This window comes from Microtus pennsylvanicus, chromosome 3 (assembly GCF_037038515.1).
Source record: "Microtus pennsylvanicus isolate mMicPen1 chromosome 3, mMicPen1.hap1, whole genome shotgun sequence".
NCBI lineage: Eukaryota > Metazoa > Chordata > Mammalia > Rodentia > Cricetidae > Microtus > Microtus pennsylvanicus.
Window position 1 is genome coordinate 134,227,237 of NC_134581.1, and position 23,704 is coordinate 134,250,940.

Here is a 23,704-nt window from a genome sequence, read left to right on the forward strand (position 1 = left end):
CATGCTGAGAGTGACCCTCCCGACATGGGTAGTACTGCAGCCCTGGTCGTAGACCGTTCCTGTCCCTGTACTTGTCCTCGGGTGGATGATTACCTCAGCAGCATCAGTATGATCTGCTCTTTCTGTACCTGATTTTTGGTCTGTCTTTTCTTTCTGCAGCTTAAAGAATAAGATCTGGGTGAATGAGTTTAGGTAAGTCAACCCCGATTTTCCATTTTCCCTGTCACTGTGAGTCTCACGAGAGTGATTTTGATGTAGACAAGGCTGTAGATTGGGGGATTGTTTGCATGTGCACACACTTGGGTGTTACCTCACCACGAAGGAGGCACTAAGGTGCTGCGGGCTGTGGAACACACGAGGCTACAGGCTGCATTGTAGTACACTGTGAATTGCGCAGCAGTATTCATGGGACATCACTGTAGAAGCCTGGGAAACATTTGACACGGTACTTTCCTTGAGGAGATTCAGAAATCTCTCACAGGCCTCTGGAGACTTAAGAAAGTACAATGTCATAGGGGAAGACCAAACAAATTCCCAACAGTGCCTAGGAACTCAAGGAAAAACCTTCAGGCCTTTCATATGACACAAGGTCTTGGCAGGAATGAAAGGCACGCAAGCCATGATTTCCACCTGTTTTTCTCTGTTTGGGTTTTGAAGGAGCATGTGAGAGAGGGGAATGAAGCATTTTTGACATCAGCCTGTGCAGTATGGGGAAAATGAGTAGCCTGTGCTGCTGCTCCAGAAACCTCAAAGGCTCTGTTCCCAAGTTTCAGTTTTCCTCTCTGCCCTTTCTCCAGGGTTTAGGGCCCCTGGAACTCTGGGCAGAGCAGTCCCACACCCACATAGTGGTTCCCATGCTGGGGAAGTCAAGACCTGTCTGTAGTCCCTACTTGACGTTCAGGGCTGTGCCCATCACCACTAGCCCTGACTTCCTGTCTCTGACGTGGATGACTTACTCTATGGCATTAGCTCCCAGCCCTCCCTTTTAGGCAGTAATCTTGAGAATGTAGATGGCTCCATTTCACAAGAGGAGGCAGCATGAACTGTCCTTAGCCAAGTTTTCATCTTAGTTTGAATAAGATAGGGCTCTCATAGAACCTTGTTTGCTGTAGTATCTGCTACGGAGTAATGGCTTGGGCTCACTGCCTGGGTTTTAATAGCAAGCCTTTCTTTTAGGTATGGTGGGTTTTCCCTGGGTGCCAGTAATTCTCAAGCCCTTCCTCCGAGTCGAGAAGTCAATGATGCGATCAAGCAAGTGAAGAAACTCTTGAAGCTGACCAAGGTACAGAATCTATCCTGAAACATGTCAGGAAAATAGGCCTGGAAATGCTGTGACATGGGAGGAGTGGCATGGGCTCAGTGTTCTGAACATGCTGAAAGCAATTTCAGACAGACCACACACACACACACACACACACACACACACACACACACACACACACTCACACACACACACACACACACACTCACACTTCTAAAAGTGTAGGTTAAATATGAACTGAGAGATTAAAACCTCTTACAACAGCCAAGTTGATGGAGTTAGCCAGTTGGTAAATTAATTGGGTTTCAGACATTTTCCTAAAACAGGAAATAGGGAAAAAATGCATGAATTAATTTTTTTTAGGCTGGCTTTAAGATCTGTTAAGCCCACATTCATTTTTCCCTATATCAGGTTTCCCAAGTTGAAATGAGAGTTGAAATGGTCAAGTGAGGTGGATTCTGGGGTCTTAGACAATGGTGCTGGGTCTAGAACATTGTCTAATTTAGGGTTTCTGTTGCTGTGAAGAGACACCATGACCACAGCAACAATTATAAAGGAAAAGCATTTAATTGCGGCGGCTTACATTTTCAGAGGTTTAGTCCACTATCATCATGGTACAACGTGGTGGTGGCATGCAGGCAGACATGGTACTGGAGAAGCAGCTGAGAGTCCTACATCTTGATCTGTAGGCAACAGGAAGCAAACTGTGACACTGGGCATAGCTTGAGCATAGAAGAGCTCAAAGCCCAACCCTACTTGATACACTTCCTCCAACAAGGCTACACCCAGTTTAACAAATCCACATCTCCTAATAGTGTCCCTCCCTTTGGGGACCATTCTCTTTCAAACCACCACAAGTACACAGCTCTCTTTTAAGCTATGGGATGCATCTTCATGGAATGTGGGTTTTAGTTCTGGGATGGTGCCAAGAGACTCTGAAGAATCTTGGAAATGTAGTATTTTATTTTTACTTATGTGTATGGGTGAATTGCTTATGTGCATGCCTTTGTGCTGGGTATATGCCCAGTGCCCACAGAGGCCAGAAGAGGGCATTGACTCCCTTGGGACTGGTGTTACAGATGGTTGTGAGCCCAGATTTGGGTGCTGGGAATTGAACCAGAGTCCTCAGGAAGAACAGACTGTGCTCTTAACCTTTGATCCATCTCTCCAGCCCCAGGATCTTGGGGATTTAAGGATTTAAGTTACAGGCTTTTAAAAATTATTATTGTATTATTTTGTGATTCTTTCATGAGGTCATATCATGGCAACTTTAGTGCTGTGGATCTGGTTACTTGTTCTCAGGAACTGTGTATGTAATAATGACTTTAGATATAATTTCAATGACGTGGTGGGTGTCTTGGTCTATGTACAGCTAGCTCATTGCTCACTATCGCCTCCTAACTGTGCAAACAAACACCACTGAGGCAGGATTCTCTTGTTTACAGGACAGTTCTGCAGATCGTTTTCTCAGCAGTTTGGGAAGGTTCATGACAGGACTGGATACCAAAAACAACGTCAAGGTATGCCATTGCCTGTGTGCTTCAACGTCTTAATAAACAACGGTCCTCTCTTCCTGGAAATCCCGTGGTCGAGTCCCTAGGGACAGTCGTGGCAGAAAGGAGCAGATGTTAACTTTACCAGTGACAGTGTAGTGACTAAGAGAATTTCTTCTGCCACCAAACTTTAGCATGTGAACTGATGTGACCTTTGCCTTAAGTCACTTAGCCTGTTTAAGTGTCAGTTCCTAGGTGGCAAAAAGACAGTAACCATGGCGACCTCTAACGTTATGTGGGGAACTGGTTGAAAGTGTCAGATCTATACATACATGTGGCCAGTGGTCAGTGGATCCTGCGCCTGTAATGCTTTTTGTTTGGTACACAGCTAGCTGGAATTCCTTTCTGAAGTGTCCACGCATGTTTTGTGTGCGCACGCACTTCTGAGAGCACGGTTTGGCGGCATCACCTTGAAGTTGGTCTGTTTCCCTTCAGGTGTGGTTCAATAACAAGGGCTGGCATGCCATCAGTTCCTTCCTGAATGTCATCAACAATGCCATTCTCCGGGCCAACCTACAGGAGGGAGAGAATCCAAGCCAGTACGGGATCACTGCCTTCAACCATCCGCTGAACCTCACCAAGCAGCAGCTCTCCGAGGTGGCTCTGTAAGTGTTCTAAAAGGGTGGGGTGTGCAGGTGGGAGGGGGTCATGCACCCGGGAAAGCTGGTTGTAACAGCTGGAGATAACTGTATTGTAGAAGCCTGGGTTGATCCAGGGTCTGGGCAGAAAGTGATTGCCTACCAGTGTTTCTTGACTTGAAGAAGGAAGGCCATCTGTGAAAACCATCACATTTGATGAAGTCACATAAAGTGAATTGAAAATTGTTAATACAATTCTGATTAACTTTTAAATATTTCATTTGCTTGAAAATTCATTTTTTTAAAAAAAATTAGTGAAACGTGCATTTAATGGCTTGTTTCCGGAAATGTGTGTATAAAAGTGGCACATATACATGTGTGTGCACACTCCTGTACATTTGCATAAATTTTAAGGTTAGTAGAGTCTTTGAAGTGAAGGAATCTGGATTTGAGCTAAGCTTTCTAGGTATGTAATATTAAATGCGGTAATTTGTATAAATTGGTAAAGTCAGGACCCAGGACGGAGTACTGGTAATCACCATGCTAGATTCTTCTCTCATAAGTAGGGAATAGTACATTAGTGAATAACTACTGTAGAATATTAATTTTTACGAGACTCGGTATAATGGCCTTTTTGTATGGTTTGATACATGTGACTTTATATGTGTAGTCTGATATATGCATCCTGTTGTTTTTTGCTTATTTATTGCCCTATGACAAACTCGTATGAGTAGCTTCCCAGTAAGATTGCTTGCTCATTTGAAACAATTCTTAAGCCACACTAACTTCTTTATATATGGAAGTTTCCAACTCCTTTCTGTAAGTTAGAAATGGGAGAGAAGTGGAGATCATTAGATTGCATCCATACTTTGTTCTGTAGTTTCATTAGGGGAGTAGACTCATTTTACATTATTGAAACCAGTTTTACATTTGAATTGTTTTTTTTAAAAATGTTATGTGAAAATAATTAGACGGAACCCTGAGACAGAATGTTTGCTGAGCATATGTTTATCCCGCCGCACTTTGGTTGTGTTTATGTCTAGTTGTTTGCCGTGTCCCCAGCTGCATCAAAGGTCCCTCTGATCTTTACTGCCTCTTCCTTTCTAGGATGACCACATCTGTTGACGTCCTTGTGTCTATTTGTGTCATCTTTGCGATGTCCTTTGTCCCAGCCAGCTTTGTTGTGTTCCTGATTCAGGAGCGGGTCAGCAAAGCGAAACACCTGCAGTTCATCAGCGGGGTGAAGCCTGTCATCTACTGGCTCTCCAATTTCGTCTGGGATATGGTGAGGACACAGACTGTCCATCTCTGTCTGAATCTTGATGGGGACTGTAGACTCATGGGGATAATGAAAAAACAGCCTGTCACTAACACCAGGGAGTGTCCCATTTAGTCTAAAATTATATAAAATAGGAAAAGGGAGAGGCCGCTGAATGCTTCCAGGACACCAAATATATAAACTAACTGCACATCATGTGACCATCTGACCACTGTGACTACAGTGACTGCCAACTATCACCTCACATTTCTTATGTGAAAACATTGGGCTCTCTCTCTCTCTCTCTCTCTCTCTCTCTCTCTCTCTCTCTCTCTCTCTCTCTCAAAAGAGCATTTACTGGTCTTACAGAGAACCCGAGTTTACTTCCCTCCACCACATCAGGCTCCAGGGGATTTGACACCCTTTGCTGGTCTCTGTGGCTGTCTGCACACATGCATGCAGATACTTGCATACGTAAATAACCCTTTATCTTAGTCAGAGTTACTATTGCTGATGAAACGCTAGGAAAAAGCAACTTGGGGAAGAAAGGGTTTATGGCTTACACTTCCATCAAGGAAAGTCAGGACAGGAACTCACACAGGACCAGAACCTGGAGGCAGCAGCTGATGCAGAGGCCATAGCAAGGCACTGATTAATGTTGGGCCTGCTTTCTTATAGAACCCAGGACCACCCGTTCCCGGGATGGTCACTGCTGCAATGGGCTGGCCCCTCCCCCATCAATCACTAATTAAGAAAATGCCCTACAGCTAGATCTTACAGAGATGTTTTCTCAGTTCAGGTTCCCTCCTTTGAGATGACTCCAGCCTGTGTCAAGTTGACAGAAGGCCAGCCAGCACTCTCTAGAAACGAAACTAGAACTGAAGGACCTCTATTAAAACCCAAGCCAGTGCCTCCAGCTTACCTGAAAGGTTTTCGCCTAGTCAGAATGCTTTTCACCTTACTAGGGAAGCCACTTGCCACTGAAAACTCCATAAATTATGTCAGCATCTTGTCCATCCATTGCAGTATATTTTTGTATTGGCTATACTATATTGTTTTTGTTTGGATCAATATGAAGGACTTCATAGAACCCTGACGTTCCAATTATTGGTTAAATGATCTTGATCTATATTCCCCCATGGCCCTCATTAATTCTAAGCTACCCAGAGCAGATCGAATTCTTTTCCCAACAAATGCTTCCTCAGATACTTGAAGACAACTCTCATTTAACAATTTTTTTCTCGCAGACAAGATGGTATGTGAGAACACACATGGTCTCTAGGATGTTGTACAGATATGAGTGATGATAATGGAGATGATGAGATTGCTTATGCTAATTACACCAAGTGTCTGTGACCTGTCACTCTTCTGATCTGATTGCCCTTCCATGGCTGTGCTCCATTTATTAATATTCCTTCTGAAAAGCAAAGCCCAGAATTAGCCTGTGCTCAGGCCATGGTCTGAATGGTTATGAGTCTAGGGAAAGCTAATCTTTATATCATAGTCTAGAGCTAATCTTTATATCATGCTTTTACTGCAGCTCGAAGTATGGCACTTAGAAGCAGCACTGACTTATTTCAACTTCGTAATGAACTGAAACCTATTTAGTATGAATTATTGTAAATTAAGGTCTCGTTCATCCCGATGCTAATGCATAGTATCAACTGTTTCAAATCTGAATATATTTTTTTTAAACACTGGTAGACTGCATCTCCTCGGCATTCATTTGCTTTCTTTTGTCTCGACCCAGCAGTTCATTCTTTTCAAATGTCCTGAGTGCTCATTACACGTCTGAAGGTGCCTGGCTGTGCCCGGTAGGGGTCATTCAGAGATGAAAGGGCAAGTCCTTGACCTCAGGACATCACTTGTATGCACACGTGTTTTCTGTCCCTCCCCGCCCAACAATCTAGAATCTGCTGCAAGCATGTCTTGTTTGAGTTGTTGATAAGCACATTAAGTAGGATGAGACTAAGGCAGTCTGGAGCTGCCCTTCTATTATCTGCCAACCACTGTCACCTCCCTGCATGTGCCCCTTCTCCTCCCCTCCCCCGTCTGTGTGTGTGTGTGTGTGAGCTATGAATTTTCATAATTGTCCCTGGGTCAAGTCTTTATTTCTTCATTTTAATGCTTGAAGCACTGTCAAGACAGACTGTAAAATTACTCTCGGTGTGATGAAACAATTTTGACATTCATGTTATGAGTGCTTATCTCACAAATAGATTACATGTGAGATTGAACTTGGGCAGACCATAATATAGCATTAATGATGAAACCGACACAATCTTCCCTGGGTAGAATAATGGAAGCTCATTTGCTTCCTGTGAAATTGAAATGACTCTGCCTGAGAATCCATCCTTCAGTAAGTTTACTGAGCGTGACACCTTGGCTTAGCTGTAGGAGAGACAGAAAGGGCATGCAGTTTATAAAACCAGCCAAGGGTAAAATGCTTGTCAAACTGTATTGTCCAGAATTTTGATTAATAGTTTATGTGGCTTCATTAATTCAGAGTTATTCTCCAACATGTTTATTTGTCCTTTCTTGTCCGGTGATGTTGAGGACTTGGGATGTGACTTAGGGGTCAACTTTATTTTCTTATTTTTTTCTTCTAGTGCAATTATGTGGTTCCTGCTACATTGGTCATTATCATCTTCATCTGCTTCCAGCAGAAGTCCTATGTGTCCTCCACCAACCTGCCTGTCCTAGCCCTTCTGCTTTTGCTGTATGGGTAAGGCAATTCTGGGTGACCATTCTCCAAGTGGGCGAGGCATGTGGTACCCACTGCTAGAGGAAAGGCGGAAGACTCCAATGGATGCTTATGTTTGTGCCTTACCAGGTGGTCGATCACGCCTCTCATGTACCCAGCCTCCTTTGTGTTCAAGATCCCCAGCACTGCCTATGTGGTCCTCACCAGTGTGAACCTTTTCATCGGCATCAACGGCAGTGTGGCCACTTTCGTACTGGAGCTTTTTACCAACAATGTGAGTGCCGCATGCAGGGCTCCGGTGCCAGAGGACAGTGGTTAACCCTGACCTCTTGTTATTCCACTTGTCACCACCTGTAACCCTGAAACCACGGATCACTCTGCCTTTGCAGCTTCTGCCTCTTCTCTGGTTCATATAACTCTGTTTCTGTCCTGCTGTGCCTTGTATTTCTCTGGTCTTTTCTGCTTTCTTTGATGATGATGATGATGATGATGATGATGATGATGATGATTATTTCTCCTTCAGGGTCACTTTGGAAAAGACTGAACAGTCTGTCCTTGCTTTCTTATTTAGATACCATTTCTGGGTGATGCCATTCAGTCTTAAAGTTTTTATCCCCAGTGCAGTATCTTGTTTTTATCTCTCTGATCTGTGCTTTGATAGTTCCCTGGAACTCCAGTTCTCGGTGCCTCATGAATGGCTCCATTTAAATTATCTATAGATACCACACACTAGACACACTATTAGAGTCTTTCCCATTAGATCCTGTTTATCTTGTCACCCCTGCTAGACTTGATGGCATCTCTGCAGTTGCTCATCATCTCTGATGCCTTTCTTGATGCCATTCTAGATGCTTTGCTGTTTATTTCCTTATTCATCTGCACCCTTCCAGTTTCAGATCTCATAAACAAGGCTATTGCTTTTGCTCTGAGACCTTAGCTCAGCACATAGTGCCTTTTGTGGGTGCACAGCCCTTGTTGGCCAGACACTATACCAAATCCCCTCCTGGTGCTCAGTAATTTCAGCTGAGTTTCCCCTTAAACCACTGTATTCCTGCCTTGAAATGACCTTCTTCTATCACAGGACCTGGGAGTGTCTGCCGTACCTCTAAGATTTAACTCCACTGTGAAACTTTCCTCATTTGCCCTAGTGGGTGTCTGCTTTCTTTCTCTGTGCTGTCAGAACCCCCAGTTCTTCCTTCAGTGTGACACACATTTGGTTATGCCATCATTTCAAAGCTCCTTTTCTCTTAGTGAGACAGATGTTTAACATTTGCATCCTCCATGCCCTAGCCCCACACATCCAGCAAATAACAACTTACCCAACTGCTGGATTTTTTTCCTCTTTTTATTTTATGAGTATGGATGTTTGGCCTGCATGTATGTTTGTACACCATATGTGTATAGTGCCCGAAGAGGCCAGACAAAAGGGTTGGATCCTCTGTAACTAGTTAGAGCCGGTTTTGAGCTCTTCTGTGGGTGCAGGGAACTGAACCCTGATCCTCTGTAACCACTGAGCCGCCTCTCCAACTCCGGTGGCTTGATGTTTAGTTCCCATGGCTTGATATTCAACCAACCATGTCTTATGGGGTCATTGTACATTCTGAAGTACTGAGAAGATGTTTTTGAAATTTCAGCAAAATACCGAAACTCAAATATTGACCTAGATATGAATGGTTTGCTTTTATAATGATAAGCTAATGTTTTGTTGTGGATTTGTGTCTGATTAAAAATAACCCAAAGTTAAAAGTTCGTTTTCTTTCACACATTTGGCATCTCTTCAGGTTTTCTGAAGAAAATGCCTTCTGCTGCTTCTTGGTATCTGAATTCAAAGGTCCAGGGAACTGGATGCTTTTCTTCACAACTCTATCTCAGGCTTAGGCTATGAATGATGTATGTTTCTCTTTCCACCTTTTCATCTTCAGAAGCTGAATAACATCAATGACATCCTGAAGTCTGTGTTCCTGATCTTCCCACATTTTTGCCTGGGACGAGGGCTCATTGACATGGTGAAAAACCAGGCCATGGCTGACGCCCTGGAGAGGTTTGGTGAGTGAGGTAGTAGCTGCAAGGCCAGCTTTAATGGAGGTTGCAGTTTCCAAGGGCCTCACAGTCTGATGGCTGCTTTAGGAAGAGGGTGGGATTGGATACGGGCTCTCTGTCCCCTAACACTCCTCAAAGGCTGATACGAGCACAGCTGGTCTGTTAGGAGTCTCATCATACAGCCATTTATCTGTGCTTCTGATAACATTGACTTAAATGAAAAAAAAAAACCCAACTTTGGTATTTGTTGAAACTAATACCTGATGCCACAAATCAGTTTGTCAAATCCCTGGGAAAAGCAAGCCATAGCTGCACCAATTAGATAAGGCCAGAGAATCAAAAAGGAAGACATACCCTTCGATTCTACTAAAACCAGAGGCCTGTAGGTATGCTCATATATTGTGTTTCACATATTTGTAAAGAGCTACTTATTGAAGTTCTTTTCTATTTTTATAATTGTTAAAATATCTTCTGCTCTTCTGTGATTATTATTCATTTGCTGGTTAATTTGGTTAGATGGGACATGCTACTTAATAAACTTAGAAGAGGGACTTTTTCATTTTAGTGATGAAAGGCATATGAAGAATTCAGGGATATTTTTCCTATACCTGCTAACGAGTCACTAGGTTACATTAAATGCTGCAGAAGTGGGCATCTTTAGAATGCGTTTTCTAATAGTTGTTATTTTTTAAAACTTAGAACTAAAAAAATCTGACTCTAAGAATTAGTCAGGATTCTTAATTTTATTAGACATGGTTGGTTTTTTTTTGGGGGGGGGAGTCATGACTCATTAAAAAGGAAATCTTAGCAATCCTGATGGAGTTACAGATCTAATGCAAATTGGCTCTGAGAGTCCGACTGACGCCATCTTGTTCTGTAGTTCTCCAAATGAAATCTCAAAAGTAGCCATTCTTGTCAGGGTGCATGGGTGGTGGCCATTGATGTTTCTAGAAAATTACTTGAATTTGACCCCAAAACCACCAAGGAAGGTCTCGGTCTCTCTCTCTCTCTCTGTCTGTCCCCTCTCTTCCTTTCTTTTCTTTTTTTCCTTTTTTTTTAATATAAAAGGTAGTCCTTTAATTTTTTCAAGAGTTTAAAAAAATGTTTACACTAAACTAGCCTCTCAAGATAAGCATACAATTTACTAAGTTAAATGAAAAACAAACAACAAAAGCCACCCACAGCTCAAGCACACCTCTGTGCAGATCACTATTCTAGGAACACTCAAAGGGAATCTGCCTCAGAAACAGGAAGTAGGGCCATGTGTGATTCCGATATCTCCCCTCTGACCAGATATCTGCATTGTGTCTCACAGGGGAGAATCGCTTTGTGTCTCCGCTCTCTTGGGACTTGGTAGGACGAAACCTTTTTGCCATGGCCGTGGAAGGGGTGGTTTTCTTCCTCATTACTGTCCTGATCCAGTACAGGTTCTTCATCAGGCCCAGGTGAGTTTTTTCTCCGCATCTTGGAGTAACTGGATGGGAAGGGCAAGGGGGACCGTATCCTGGGTGACTACACTGAGCTGTGCTCACACAATTAAATGGATTCTCCTCCTGTTGTGAGCATCCTCAGCTCCCAGCCCCGTAGACCCTAGCAATGGCGGCAAGTGGGCTTGATAATACTGCTTTTAGAGACATGAATTTTACCTTGGAAAGCAGCTGATAAGTTTGATTTCTTTTTTCTTAAAAATGTTTCTTCTAAGACCTGTAAAGGCGAAGCTTCCTCCTCTGAACGATGAGGATGAGGATGTGAGACGGGAGAGACAGAGAATTCTGGATGGCGGAGGACAGAATGACATCCTGGAAATCAAGGAGCTGACCAAGGTGAGGTCACGAGTATGAACACAGACAGCTTGTTTCCAGTTTTCTCCACTTCATCTGCTGACTAGCATTTTGCTGACGTGCTTAATTTAAAAAATATGCTTCCCCAAATGTGTATCTACACCAGACTTTGTCGATTCTATTTAAAATACACCATGGAGATTTCTTAATTAAAAAAAATCCTACTGAGAATATGTCTATAATGCAATTCCCACTCTCAGATTTATTTATTTTACATATTTACATTTATGGTAGTTATTAAAACATACTAACATTGTGTGTCTATCCAAGGTGCAGAGAATAAATGGTTGATTTTGAGTTTTATGGCTCAAAAAGAAGCTCTACCTCCATTGCTCAGAAAAATAAGGCCTTCTTCATCCCTTTCCAAATACCATAACCCTTAAATTTTGCTTTATTGTATTTGAGACATTTTATCATATATTTCTACCTTGTATAATTTAATTTTAAAATGTATCACTGTTTTATTTTTGGAGACTCATGTTAGAAATAAAAAGAAATTCCATTTTGAATTTCAGAGTCAGTTAAAAGCCACTGTCGCAGAGGCAGAGCAAGGCTCTGGCACATGCACTGTGTGGCATAGCCATTTGATGAGCTGTGTTTGGTGATGGGTGTGGGCTAGAGTCCCCTTGTCCACAGTTGTAGGAGAGAGTCCTGAGTCACTGGATCCATGGATTTATGTGTTGTGTCGCTTGCAGATCTATAGACGGAAGCGGAAGCCGGCTGTTGACAGGATTTGCGTTGGCATTCCTCCTGGCGAGGTAAATGCACTGTGTCTGTATTGTGCTTCGTCTTTATTAATTCAGACTGTATCTACCAAATCCAACAACAGCAGTCTGTGACTATATAAAATGACTTTTAAAGGTTTCTTTATTTGTGTCTGTGAGAAATAGTCAGTCATGGACAGAATAAGAACCTCTTGGGTCAAAATAGGCCAATTTTTGGACGCTCGCAAGCGGTATAAAAAATTATGTACAGCGTGCTTTAGGGGATCCATTGAGAGAGTAAAGTTCAAACATGGGTAAAAAATAGTTTTATTCTTTCATATTTTTGAGTATTTTTTTATGTTTTTAGGGTAGTTGGTAGGTGGTAAGTTGTGACCAGTGGCTTTATCTACTGTTCTTCACAGATTGACCGTGGTCTCAACGTAATGACTCAGTTATTGTAAATGTACCCACATTCAACATGGTGCATACATAAACATGTTCTCTCCTCCACCCTTGTTCTCTCTCCAAATACACACGCACATGACACACACATGCATGCATGCACGCACACACGCACACTGGTATCTGAATATTGAACTTCTCATTGGTTCTTAAGAAAGATGCTTTGGGATCAATAGCAAATTAGGTCCAAGCCCAGGAGGCTCTTTTATCGGGCCATTCAGGCTGCGATTTAGACGTACTTCAAGCCGTTCACGTCGTCTTGCTTTTCAGTGCTTTGGACTCCTGGGCGTTAATGGTGCTGGGAAGTCATCAACGTTCAAGATGCTGACTGGAGATACCACTGTGACCAGAGGGGACGCTCTGCTTAACAAAAACAGGTGAGAAGAGAAGCAGACTACTGTATTCGCTGTGCAGGGTTCCTTTGTTCAGCTTTAAGAAAAAAATATGCTGTTAGATTCTGCCTATTCCAGTACTCTAGTTCGTAAAAACATTCAAATTTCTTAGGTCAGAAGCTCAGAATCACCTCTAACTCACCACCTAGAGATAAGCACTATTTTTATATCTCCTCAGTTTTACTCTTCCCTAACACTTCATGTTGGTATAATTTACAGACATATAATTTACTTGTTTTGAGTGAACAGATCTGTGATTTTTTTTTTTAGTAAATTTATGGAATTACGCAATAGTAACTGAGTCTTATTGTAAGTCAGTATCACTGTAGAGTCAGGAATGTAATAAACTTAGCCATCCCCTCCCATCTCTTGCTGATTTTTTTTTTTTATTAGCAATCTAAAGGAGCCTTACAAGGATAGAAATTCTTGGAATAGTGATGATTCCCCAGTCTTGCTCTAGCTCCAGGTTCCTGGAATTTGAAGACATGACAATAATTGGCATATTCTTAGGTTTAGCTCAGCTACTGATTATACAACTGGTTTGCACAGTATAGCTGTAAGAGCCAGGCACAGTGACCATGGAGTACCTTGGTTATAAGTCTTGAGAAGGCTGACCCAAGAGTATTACATAAGCAGAGAGGACTGTGCCTATGTGTCAAGTTTGTGGCTATCTGGAAGTGGCTGAAAGGCAACCATCAAACTGGGGTATGGAAGCCCAAATTTTCAGATAATAGCAGCTGTTAGCTTGACTTACTTTATAGAATCTAGAGGTCATCCCCGCAGGTATAAGTAAATTATCTGTATGTGTATTTTTTCCTGTTGTTATGTGGTAGAGGGTCTATAATAAGCAAATAGAGAAGCAAATGGCAGTCCACACTGTGTATTTAGTGGAATCAGAATGTTTGGAACATGAATGTTATGGCTGAATCAATGATTGAGGAACAGAAGGTGGAGAGCTCATACCCAGCATCTCTGGGCCTTGCTTGGTACCCCATGGTCATGACAAAGACTAGAGTTTAGTCTTTTAAGGGTGCTTGGTACATACGGCCAGACCACAGAGTCAAGCGTGGGATGGAGTCTTAGTGCTAAAGTTCCAGATAGGTGTGACCGGGGTTGTTGGCAAAGACTGTACTACAGTTGCATAGACTTGTAGGCAGATTTTTCTGTCTATCCTGCCAGGTCCCAAATCACCACACTGAGACTTACTATTAAATTACAGAAATTTGGCCAATAGCTTATGCTTGCTGTTAACAAACTCTTAAAACATAATTAACTTATTTTTATCAATCTACTTTTTATTTCGTGGTTTTACCCCATGCTGCTTCCTCTCCATCTGGATGGTGACTCTGTCTCTGCCCTTCTTTCCAGAATCCTCTCTGCCCTGAAAGTTTTACCTAGCTCTTGGCCATCCAGCTTTTTATTAAACCAGTTCAAGTGACAAATCTTCAAAGTGTACAAAAAGATCATTCTGCAACATAAGACTTGTTTTGAAACTAATCAAGCCTGCAAGTTGAAGTACTCATGAGCCAACAAGACCTATTCAGGGTAGAGACAGGACCCTTACTTCTAGAAGAGCTGGCATCCTGGGGACATCAAGGCTCTTCTCACAAACTTCAGAAGCCAGTCTAGGGTTGTTTTGTACAAGCACACTTCTTTAGGAATGCCAGGCCAGATTGTCTCATCGGAATATCTCTGAAGACTTAAAACTTGACTGGTTCTGTCTTCCTTTCCAGCATCTTATCCAACATCCATGAAGTACATCAGAACATGGGCTACTGCCCTCAGTTTGATGCCATCACTGAGCTGCTGACTGGGAGAGAGCACGTGGAGTTCTTTGCCCTCTTGAGGGGAGTCCCAGAAAAAGAAGTTGGCAAGGTATTGTGGGAGCCAGAAAGCCAGACCTGACTCTTTTGACACCTTGTATCTCATAGCTTCTTTATACATGACGGCAACCCGAGACCTCATCCTTGCTCATGCTTCAGTCTCTCTCCTGATGGGGGATGGGGGAGGGTAGGCATACACAGGGTAGGGTGCAGGGAGCGAGTGCAGGTCCCACCACATGAACCTCTTCTCCCTCCTCTGGGTCTTCAGAGGGACCTGAGACTTGAGTCCTGCCCAACAAGAGAGCTTTCCTGCATGATTGTAAGAAAGCATGATTGACGGTACTGAACCCAACAGAAATCAAAGTGCTCTCTGTCTCTCTAGGTTGGTGAATGGGCGATTCGCAAACTGGGCCTTGTGAAGTACGGAGAGAAATACGCCAGCAACTATAGTGGAGGCAACAAACGAAAGCTCTCCACGGCCATGGCTTTGATTGGTGGGCCTCCTGTGGTCTTTCTGGTGAGTGTGCATGGAAGGTGGCCGCTATTCTTCTGTGGTGAATGAGCGTGGTTTATCTGAAGTCACATACAGGCTGGTCATCGCATGCTTGGCGTGGTGATGGCAAGTCAATCTGCTGTTCTCTGCAGAACAGGCTTGGAGAAGCAGAGGGAAGCTTCTCCCACAGAACACACTGGGTGGCTCTGCCGGATCTTCCCAGGCTCCCAATAGACATGCTCCAAGCACCTTGTTTCCTTGTCTTGGATGGTCCCTTCAAGTATGGCTGAAGCTGAACGTATCATTTTTCTTGGGAACATTCTTCATGACTTGTGACTATGTTCATCCCCAAGAGGTGTAGAGAGTGAGGGCACTGCTTCAGGGTGACCACCGTAGCCACTGGACCATAGTTCCTTACAGAAAGATAAATGAAAACTAGATCAGACTGGGCAGTGGCCTTTGACCCTCATTTTGTAGAAAACACTGAGGGTATGGGAAGAAGCCCTGAGCTGAGGCTTTAATGTTACCTTGACCATGTGAGGATGAAATTTCTAGATTAGCAAGTATCTTCGAACAAGGAGTGACATAGGGAAAAAATGAGTTATCAGTTTTACCTAAACCTTACTAACTTCAAAAGTTTTAGACAATAAGGTTTTTTTCCCCATTTTGTTTTGTTTTGTTTTGAGATGGGGTATCATTGTGTAGACAGGCTGGCCTTGAACTCACAGAGGTCCACATGCCTTTGCCTCCTCACTGCTGGGATTAAGGTGTCACCACACCAGGCATGATCTTTAGCATTAAAAAAAATTTCCTTGCTATTTTTTCCCCAGCAAATAAACTTGTTTTATTCTAATTATAGGATGAACCAACCACAGGCATGGACCCCAAAGCTCGGCGATTCTTGTGGAATTGTGCCTTAAGCATTGTCAAGGAGGGGAGATCTGTAGTTCTTACATCTCATAGGTCAGTACTGCAGAGTCTTGGCTTCTAAGTCTGTGATTCTATTTGGTCATTTAAAAAAAAATAGAAAATAAAGGCAAAGACTGAAAGTTATCACCTGGAATTATTCCACTTCAGGTTTATTATTATCATTTGTCTGTATATGTTCCAGAGTATTCTTATGCAAAGCTGTACACACAAGTATTTTATAAACAAAAAATGTAATTATAATGTGTACGTTGGGAACATTATTTCAAGTCATAAAGTTTAGGTGTGGCATCATTTCTTAGATCTGGATTGGATTCCATGAAGATCTACTTATTTATGTAGCTTCTCTTCATGCAAATATTTGTATTATGTCTACCCTTTCACAATTGTAAGGCCCACGACAGGGGAGAACATCATTTCTGTATCTTGGCCAGAGATACCCTAAGACAATGGGGATGTGTTTTTCTACAGTACCAGGTGCCATGGTGATGTTCCGATGCTTGTAGGAGCATCTCTCTGAAAGGAAACCCTCTTTCTGTTTCCCCACAGTATGGAAGAATGTGAAGCTCTGTGCACAAGGATGGCCATTATGGTCAACGGGAGGTTCAGGTGCCTTGGCAGTGTCCAGCATCTGAAAAACAGGTAACAGATCATTTCTTTGGGGTAGCACCTAGTGAAGTGGTCAGTGTTTATTCTTTGTTGAGTGTATATCTGGTAGCTTAAAATAGAAACAGAAAGAGCATAGTAAAAAGCCCACGGGCTTTGAAGTATAAATGGTCTAATTCTGACCCTGCCATGCACTGGTTATGATTCGTAGGCAAGTTACTTAACCTCTCTGAGCGGCGGTTTCCTAGGACTTTTCTGAATTTTGTTATACAAATCAAATTTAATAGTTCGTTTGTGGTGTTATGATTATGCAGACACAATGTGGAATTAACAGAAATGGGTTCACATCCTTGTCCTGCTGTAACTCAGAAGTTAACTTTGGGACATGGGCAAAGTGATTAAATTCGTTGGGCTTCTGTTTGTCTGTGAGTTTGACTTCATGGGTCCACACTGGGGAATTAACGGAATCCTATATCCAAGGCTCTGGGCATGGCACCACACATGACCAGGTGTTTGGTAGATAAAACAGGTTCCTTTTCTCAGAAACTGCTCTGTGGGGCTGCCAGAGACCTCCCTTTCTCTCAGCACACGTTGGCATTTCAGGGTTGAGTATCTTCTTGGGAAGTTTTCTGGAATGCTCCATTTGGATGTCTTTGTCCTGCCCTCAGGTTTGGAGATGGTTACACGATAGTTGTACGAATAGCAGGCTCCAACCCTGACCTCAAGCCTGTCCAGGAGTTCTTTGGACTCGCCTTTCCAGGGAGTGTCCTCAAAGAGAAACACCGAAACATGTTACAGTACCAGCTTCCCTCCTCCTTGTCGTCTCTGGCCAGGATATTCAGCATCCTCTCCCAGAGCAAAAAGCGACTCCACATAGAAGACTACTCTGTTTCTCAGACAACACTTGACCAAGTAAGCTCAAGTCCAGAGTACCTTTAGCTGCAGGGTTAGGATGCCTGGTCCTTCCTCCCCACTGGGAGCCCAAGAGTTCAGCCTGTCTGTCTCTGCTTTGATTCCTGTTATTACTTCTTATTCTCTATAAGCACATGCAACAAGATGACTCTTTCTACTACATGTAGTTATTGTGATTGTTTTATCAGTTGTCATAATAACTACCATTTATGGGCTATCAACCACAAGCCAGGCATTTTTCCAGGTGCTTCTTTTTTCTAATGAACAAAATATACTAAAATTGGCAGATAATAGGTATCCAGAAAGTGTTTTTTCTTTTCCTTTTAATCAAGCCTAAATATGCCACAGTGATGGTTGATAAGGGGATGATTGAGCAGTTGGTGATGTGGGGTTGATGTTGATATAGAAGATCTTTTTTTTTTTTTTTTGGTTTTTTTGAGACAGGCTTTTTCTGCAGTTTTGGAGCCTGTCCTGGAACCAGCTCTTGTAGACCAGGCTGGACTCGACCTCACAGAGATCCGCCTGCCTCTGCCTCCCAACTGATGGGATTAAAGGCGTGCGCCACCACTGCCCAGCATAGTATTGCTCTTGATGTTTTTCAAGTATTCTCCCCTTCACACAGGGTTTTCTAGTTCATTTACTTACTCCATTCTGTGTTCTACCTGACCCAATTTCAACACAGGAACAATGTAACAATAGAAATAAAATTCAGTAACAAAAGAACAGGTCCAGAGGTACTTATGAATGCCCACCTTCCTTTTGATAGGTATTTGTGAACTTTGCCAAGGACCAAAGTGATGATGACCACTTAAAGGACCTGTCCTTACACAAAAACCAGACAGTTGTGGATGTGGCTGTCCTCACGTCTTTTTTACAAGATGAGAAAGTGAAAGAAAGTTATGTGTGAAGAGCCCTGTTCACATGGGTGAATGAACAGAAGGGAGAGCTCCATCTCCCTTTGCACGGTGTCAAGTGTTCCGGAAGAAACAGTCATGCATTTCTGTGGAGAGAAACAAACTGGATACTGTACTGACACTATTCAATGCAATGCAGTTCAATGCAACGAGAACTCACAATTCCATTACAGGGGCAGTGCCTTTGTAGCCTATGTCTTGTATGGCTCTCTAGGGAAAATGACTTGAAGTTAGTTCATTACCTTATACAGATGTGAAACTCTGGTATGGAACCAAGCAGACTGTGGGTTTGGATTCCTACTTTCTATTCCTGTGTATTCTCACTGGGATGGCAACCACAATCCATCAGATAGTCGTGGCCAGTGATCATCAAGTCAAAGGCACCACTAAGCCATGCCGAACCACAAAACTGGTTTCCTGGTGACACATCCATTGCTGGCGATGAGTGTGCCAGAATTACTAGTGCCAAGATGCTCAGAAAGCCTGAAGCACCGAGGTTGTGTCACACACACTTTTCGTGAAAGCCGCCCTGCTGTTTGTCGACATCATTAAATAGCAGGTGACAATGGTGCCATGTGTGACTAAAGCCCTGCTTTGGTTCTTTCTTTGATGAGCTGCTGTTGTGGCTGCCACATGCAAAATGTGGGTCTCTCTAACCACAGGAGACCTGGCTCTGTTGTTCATGGGTCACCCGGTCATCTCTCTGAGACTGTTTCAACACACATTAGATCCTTGTAGGAAGCAAAGATCAGCAGCCAACAGCTGGGGCTGCAAGCCGCCGAGCTCAGGGTGTGGCGTGAAAGAGCTGGTGCATTTACACGTGGGAGATCTGGGTCTGTTTGTCCTGTCTGCTAACACAACACGGTACACAGCATCTCAAGACCCTTTGTTATTTGACACAAATGTAGTGTTATCGCTAGTATTATTTCTAACTGTTTAACCTTGAAAATTAAAAGGTGGAATTTTGATAAAACTCTTTGCACTATAATATTATTTGGAATTTTAAGTTTTACTAATGGCTTCTGGAACCCTGAACCATATGTCTAGACATCAGTGGCAAAGAGGAATGTAGCCACTCTGTCTCATGCCTTATTTTCCTTGGTAAATTTGCAGTTGGGATGTCTTAACTAGTGCCTGGTAGCCAGAAAGCAACGTTGTAGTCAGCATCTCATGCCACATCTTAAGATCCTGGAGAATACTTCTCACTTCAGTTTGTTGATTGAGTACTTCTGGAATGTAGTCACCATGTAGATATGTGGATAAAAGTGAGGGGGAGGGGTAGCAGATTTTCTATGCCATATATTTAGTTGAGAGATTTACAAATATGGATGATTTTGTTGAATCCACTGAAAGAATAGGGTACCCCCCTTGCCCACTTGATAGCATCAATACAAAAGCCAAGAGAAGAGTCAGTTAACAATGAACTCTTAAGGAAAAAACAGCTAGCTTGAAATTTCTTGGATACAACTTGTACCTGTGACCTTTGGGACCTTTAAAATAATTGGCTTTGCAGGATATTTATTAGACACCCACTTAAACCTCTGACGGTCTCAAATGTTTCATTTCTTCAGACTAACCAATCATAAAAAAAAATCGACAAACTATTCCACACGGAGTATTTTTCAGACTTCTCTAACCCAGATTTAATTTTTCCATTGGCAAGCAATGTAAAAATATTATTTCATTAATGCTCAATGTCATCTGTCTTCACACAAAAGTCTGAGTGAATTCCTGAATGGCAAAGTTGAAGTGAGCTTTCACTACTAGTTTCTTCAACTTACTCTAAAATTTAAACAATAAATTTGGAAGTATAAGATTTCGGATCTATTTTAAATTGATAAGTTTATAGAATATTGTTATATAATTCACTGCTTGAAAAGAAAAAAATTTGATCCTAATGTCAACATGGGATTCTAAAATGGCAATGAAACTATTCCCAATAATTATTGGCATACCACTGTATTTTTTTGTCAGAGATACAAAATTCAAAGAAAAGAAATCTTTATTTTTAAAAATCAACCTTTTGTTGGCTTTCTCAGTCCACTATCGTCATATCCTAATTTTTAATTACACTACAGTCCTGAGCAAATCATTGCTTTAATTATGCTGATTTTGAGGCCATATTAAACACAAACAAAAAACAAATAACAAAAACGTAAGGCACTGTGAACTATTTTGAAAAGATTTAATTCAGTGTAGACCTAAAATCTTTTCTAAAGCTAGAAACAGTCTGTAGTATTGCTACCTTTTACACTATCCAAACAGCAATCTTTCATTTTTCTTTGTCTATGTAATTATTTTAGAGATTTTAAAAATCAATCCTATCTTCCAATAAACTGTCCTTCTCTTCCCTGTGGAGATGAGATGTACTATGTGAGTTTAGAAATTCTAAAGTGGAAACACTTCTGATTTAACTTTTTTTTGTTTGTTTTTTTAATCTTGGGAAACTTACTAACTGTGAACATGAGGAAGACAAAGGAAAGTGAGTCCTCTCTCTATACATACCCAGCACACTTCATTATGAAATAAACAAACCTCAAGCTACTGTATTCCCATGTCTGTACTGAAAGCGTATGCCTCAGGCCTACTACATGTTAAACATCATCCGCACTCTGTGTAGTAGTCATGAACCTTAAGGGATCGTCTCTTGTCTTCTCATGGTTGTATATATCAGGTAAAATTGTTCCAAAGAGCCATGTGTTGTGTAATGAGAATCACTTTGATACTGAAATACTAATTTGTACTCTTGTTACTATTTACTGGTAAGAGTGTATTATCACAGTAATACTGTTCTCATTCAGAACCGCTGCATCCCTTTTTATAGAACATTTATATTTCCATATGGATTCGGTATGTTCTTCTTTTCCCTTAGACCCTAGGACGAAGCTGTTTTTGTGCTTTTTCATCGTCATTGGCCCTTACTCCAAGCACTTTATGCTGTCTGTAATGGATCTATTTTTGCACTGGAATATCGGAGAATTGCAAAACTAGACAAAAGTTTCCGAGATTTCTAAGTTAAATCATTTTCATTAAAAGAAAGAAAAACTGAAAAAAAAATTGTATTGTCAATAACTTTATATGAAGTGTTTAAAAAGCCTGTTTCTATGTTCTGAGTCACGCAATAAAGCTGCGACAGTCCTGCTGGTCTACACAGATTTACTCTGGTGCGTCCACAGCGCCATCTGCTGTCCGAGTGGTAAGGCCTGCCGAGAGGGGAAGCTCTTCTATCTAGCCAGAAGTGTCAGGTTTAGGAAAAGGTCAAAGGCTCCGTGGAAAGAACTCGGACTGCTACTTCAAAAATAAGAGTGTTGTGTGTTTTCAGATTCAGCTGGGGCTGAAGAACTGCGATAATGTTTGAGGGGTTTTCTAGACGGACTGACGATCACGGACTCTGAAGCTGAATGCACTGTAGGCAGGCTTCCTTACTGAAAACAGCTGATTCTGAAGAGGCTTCAGATAGGTGCCTTTGGTGCTTATTCAACCAAAACTTTAAAAACAGCATCATGAGTCCTGGTAGCTGTGTGTCGGGGTGATGGTAAGGGTCACCATGCCCAAAGCAGACATCTTGAAAGAGAAATGATATTGGGAAGCCCTGGGGTTGGTTTCTATACCTCCTCCCTGCTCCTAGACCACTAAGTAGTGTATATACATGTGGTGCTCTGTTGAGACAGTGTGAATGGATTTTCCTGGCTCATTAAGAATCAGTCTCAGCCTTGGATAGAACTAAATGCACTGGAGAATAAGAAAGTCATTGTAATCATGTTCAGAAATATTCTGCTATACCCATAGATTGGTGCCTAGCCCAGATCTCACCAAAGAGGCCTTCACCCAGCAACTGGTGGAAACATGCAGAAACCCACAGAGAAATGTTAGGCCGAGCTCAGGGAATCCTGCTGAAGAGAGGGAGGAAGGATTGTAAGAGCCAGGAGTCAAGGACACCGCGAGAAAACCCACAGAATCAACTAACCTGGGCTCAAAGGGCTCATAGATACTGAGCCAACAACCAGGGAGCCTGTATGGGACTGACCTAAGCCCTCTGCATAGGTGGGACAGTTGTATAGCTGTCCTTGGTCTACTTGGGGGACTCCTAATAGTGAGAGCAGAAGCTGTCTTTTGCTGGCTTTGGGACTATTCCTCTTAATTGGGTTGCCGTGCCCAGCCTTAATAAAAGGGGAAGTGCTTAGTCTTCCTGCAATTTGATATGCCATGCTTTGTTGATACCCAAGGGAGGCCTGCCCTTTTCTGACCAGAAATGGAGGAGAGGATTGTGGAGGGAGCAGAAGGGAGGTGGGGAGGAAACGAATCAGGATGTAAAATCAACAACAACAACAAAATCAGTCTCAGAAAAATAGATATATACTTAACCTTGCAACTTGAAAAACCCCACTGGGTCTATAGTTACCTCCTGAGAATGGCTGGAACAACGTGCAATAAGTGGTCATCTATCCAGGCCACCGGGGGAACTGTGGATGCAGGGTCTTAGCTTTTGAGCAGGGCTAGAATCTGTTCAGCATCTGCCATGCACCTGTATTGTCTCTGAAAGTTCTCAGGAAGGGACTTGATGAAATAAGAAAACTCTTTCTGTGAAAATTCACAATGGAGAAAGTAAAAATAATAATAATAATAATAATAATAATTGTATTGTGAAAAGGCAGTTAACAGGTAACCTAGATGAGAATTCAAGTTACCCATAAGTTTTGACCAAAATATTCTAGAGAAAAACCTCTCTTAAAAACCACCCTGGACCTTATGGGCAGTGCTATTGAATGTATCAAGTTTGCAAAATCAGAGGAGAAAATGAGCAACCATTTTCATGTTTATTTTTGTTGTTGTCTTATCCTGTTAGCCTTCCCAATGAGATAAGACAAGGCATTTTACATGTTAAATAAACGATGCCTCAGAGAAATCTGCTTCCAGATACAGAGCTAATTAAACAGCAAACCTTCTTCCTTTGAAGGTAACTGTCGAACCTGTCCTTGGGAAATCCTCCAAGCATTGTTATTTATTAATTTAGCAAATGTTTACTAAGTTTTATATGCCCGGCATCCTTCTGGGTTCTGGGGATACAACATTGAGGGAAGCATCAGTGAAGGGCGAATGACAGCAGACACACACGCCTGGTACATTGAGTGCTTTGAAGAAAAGGGAACGTGGTGAGAAGTTAACAATGGGGAGGAGTCAAAGCCAGGCTGTCTGAGGAGTGACATTTAAGTTCCCATCTCAACAAGAGCAGGGG

The 23,704-nt window shown here is 42.2% G+C and overlaps 1 protein-coding gene across 2 annotated transcripts in view; it reads left to right on the forward strand.

Moving 5' to 3' along the window:
• The window catches only part of Abca1 (ATP binding cassette subfamily A member 1), a 121,892-nt gene extending 100,286 nt beyond the window's left edge, over positions 1-21,606 (forward strand). For both annotated transcript variants that reach the window (XM_075967212.1, XM_075967211.1), the window contains exons 33-50: positions 160-192; positions 1,177-1,282; positions 2,707-2,781; positions 3,250-3,419; positions 4,500-4,677; positions 7,260-7,375; positions 7,484-7,628; positions 9,277-9,400; positions 10,710-10,839; positions 11,097-11,217; positions 11,931-11,993; positions 12,672-12,778; positions 14,527-14,668; positions 14,999-15,133; positions 15,969-16,072; positions 16,586-16,678; positions 17,311-17,554; positions 18,321-21,606. In XM_075967212.1, coding sequence (XP_075823327.1) covers positions 160-192; positions 1,177-1,282; positions 2,707-2,781; positions 3,250-3,419; positions 4,500-4,677; positions 7,260-7,375; positions 7,484-7,628; positions 9,277-9,400; positions 10,710-10,839; positions 11,097-11,217; positions 11,931-11,993; positions 12,672-12,778; positions 14,527-14,668; positions 14,999-15,133; positions 15,969-16,072; positions 16,586-16,678; positions 17,311-17,554; positions 18,321-18,461 — 2,227 coding nt within the window. In that variant the 3' untranslated portion in view covers positions 18,462-21,606. The remainder of the gene's footprint in view (positions 1-159; positions 193-1,176; positions 1,283-2,706; positions 2,782-3,249; positions 3,420-4,499; positions 4,678-7,259; positions 7,376-7,483; positions 7,629-9,276; positions 9,401-10,709; positions 10,840-11,096; positions 11,218-11,930; positions 11,994-12,671; positions 12,779-14,526; positions 14,669-14,998; positions 15,134-15,968; positions 16,073-16,585; positions 16,679-17,310; positions 17,555-18,320) is intronic.
• Positions 21,607-23,704: the final 2,098 nt, after the last annotated feature.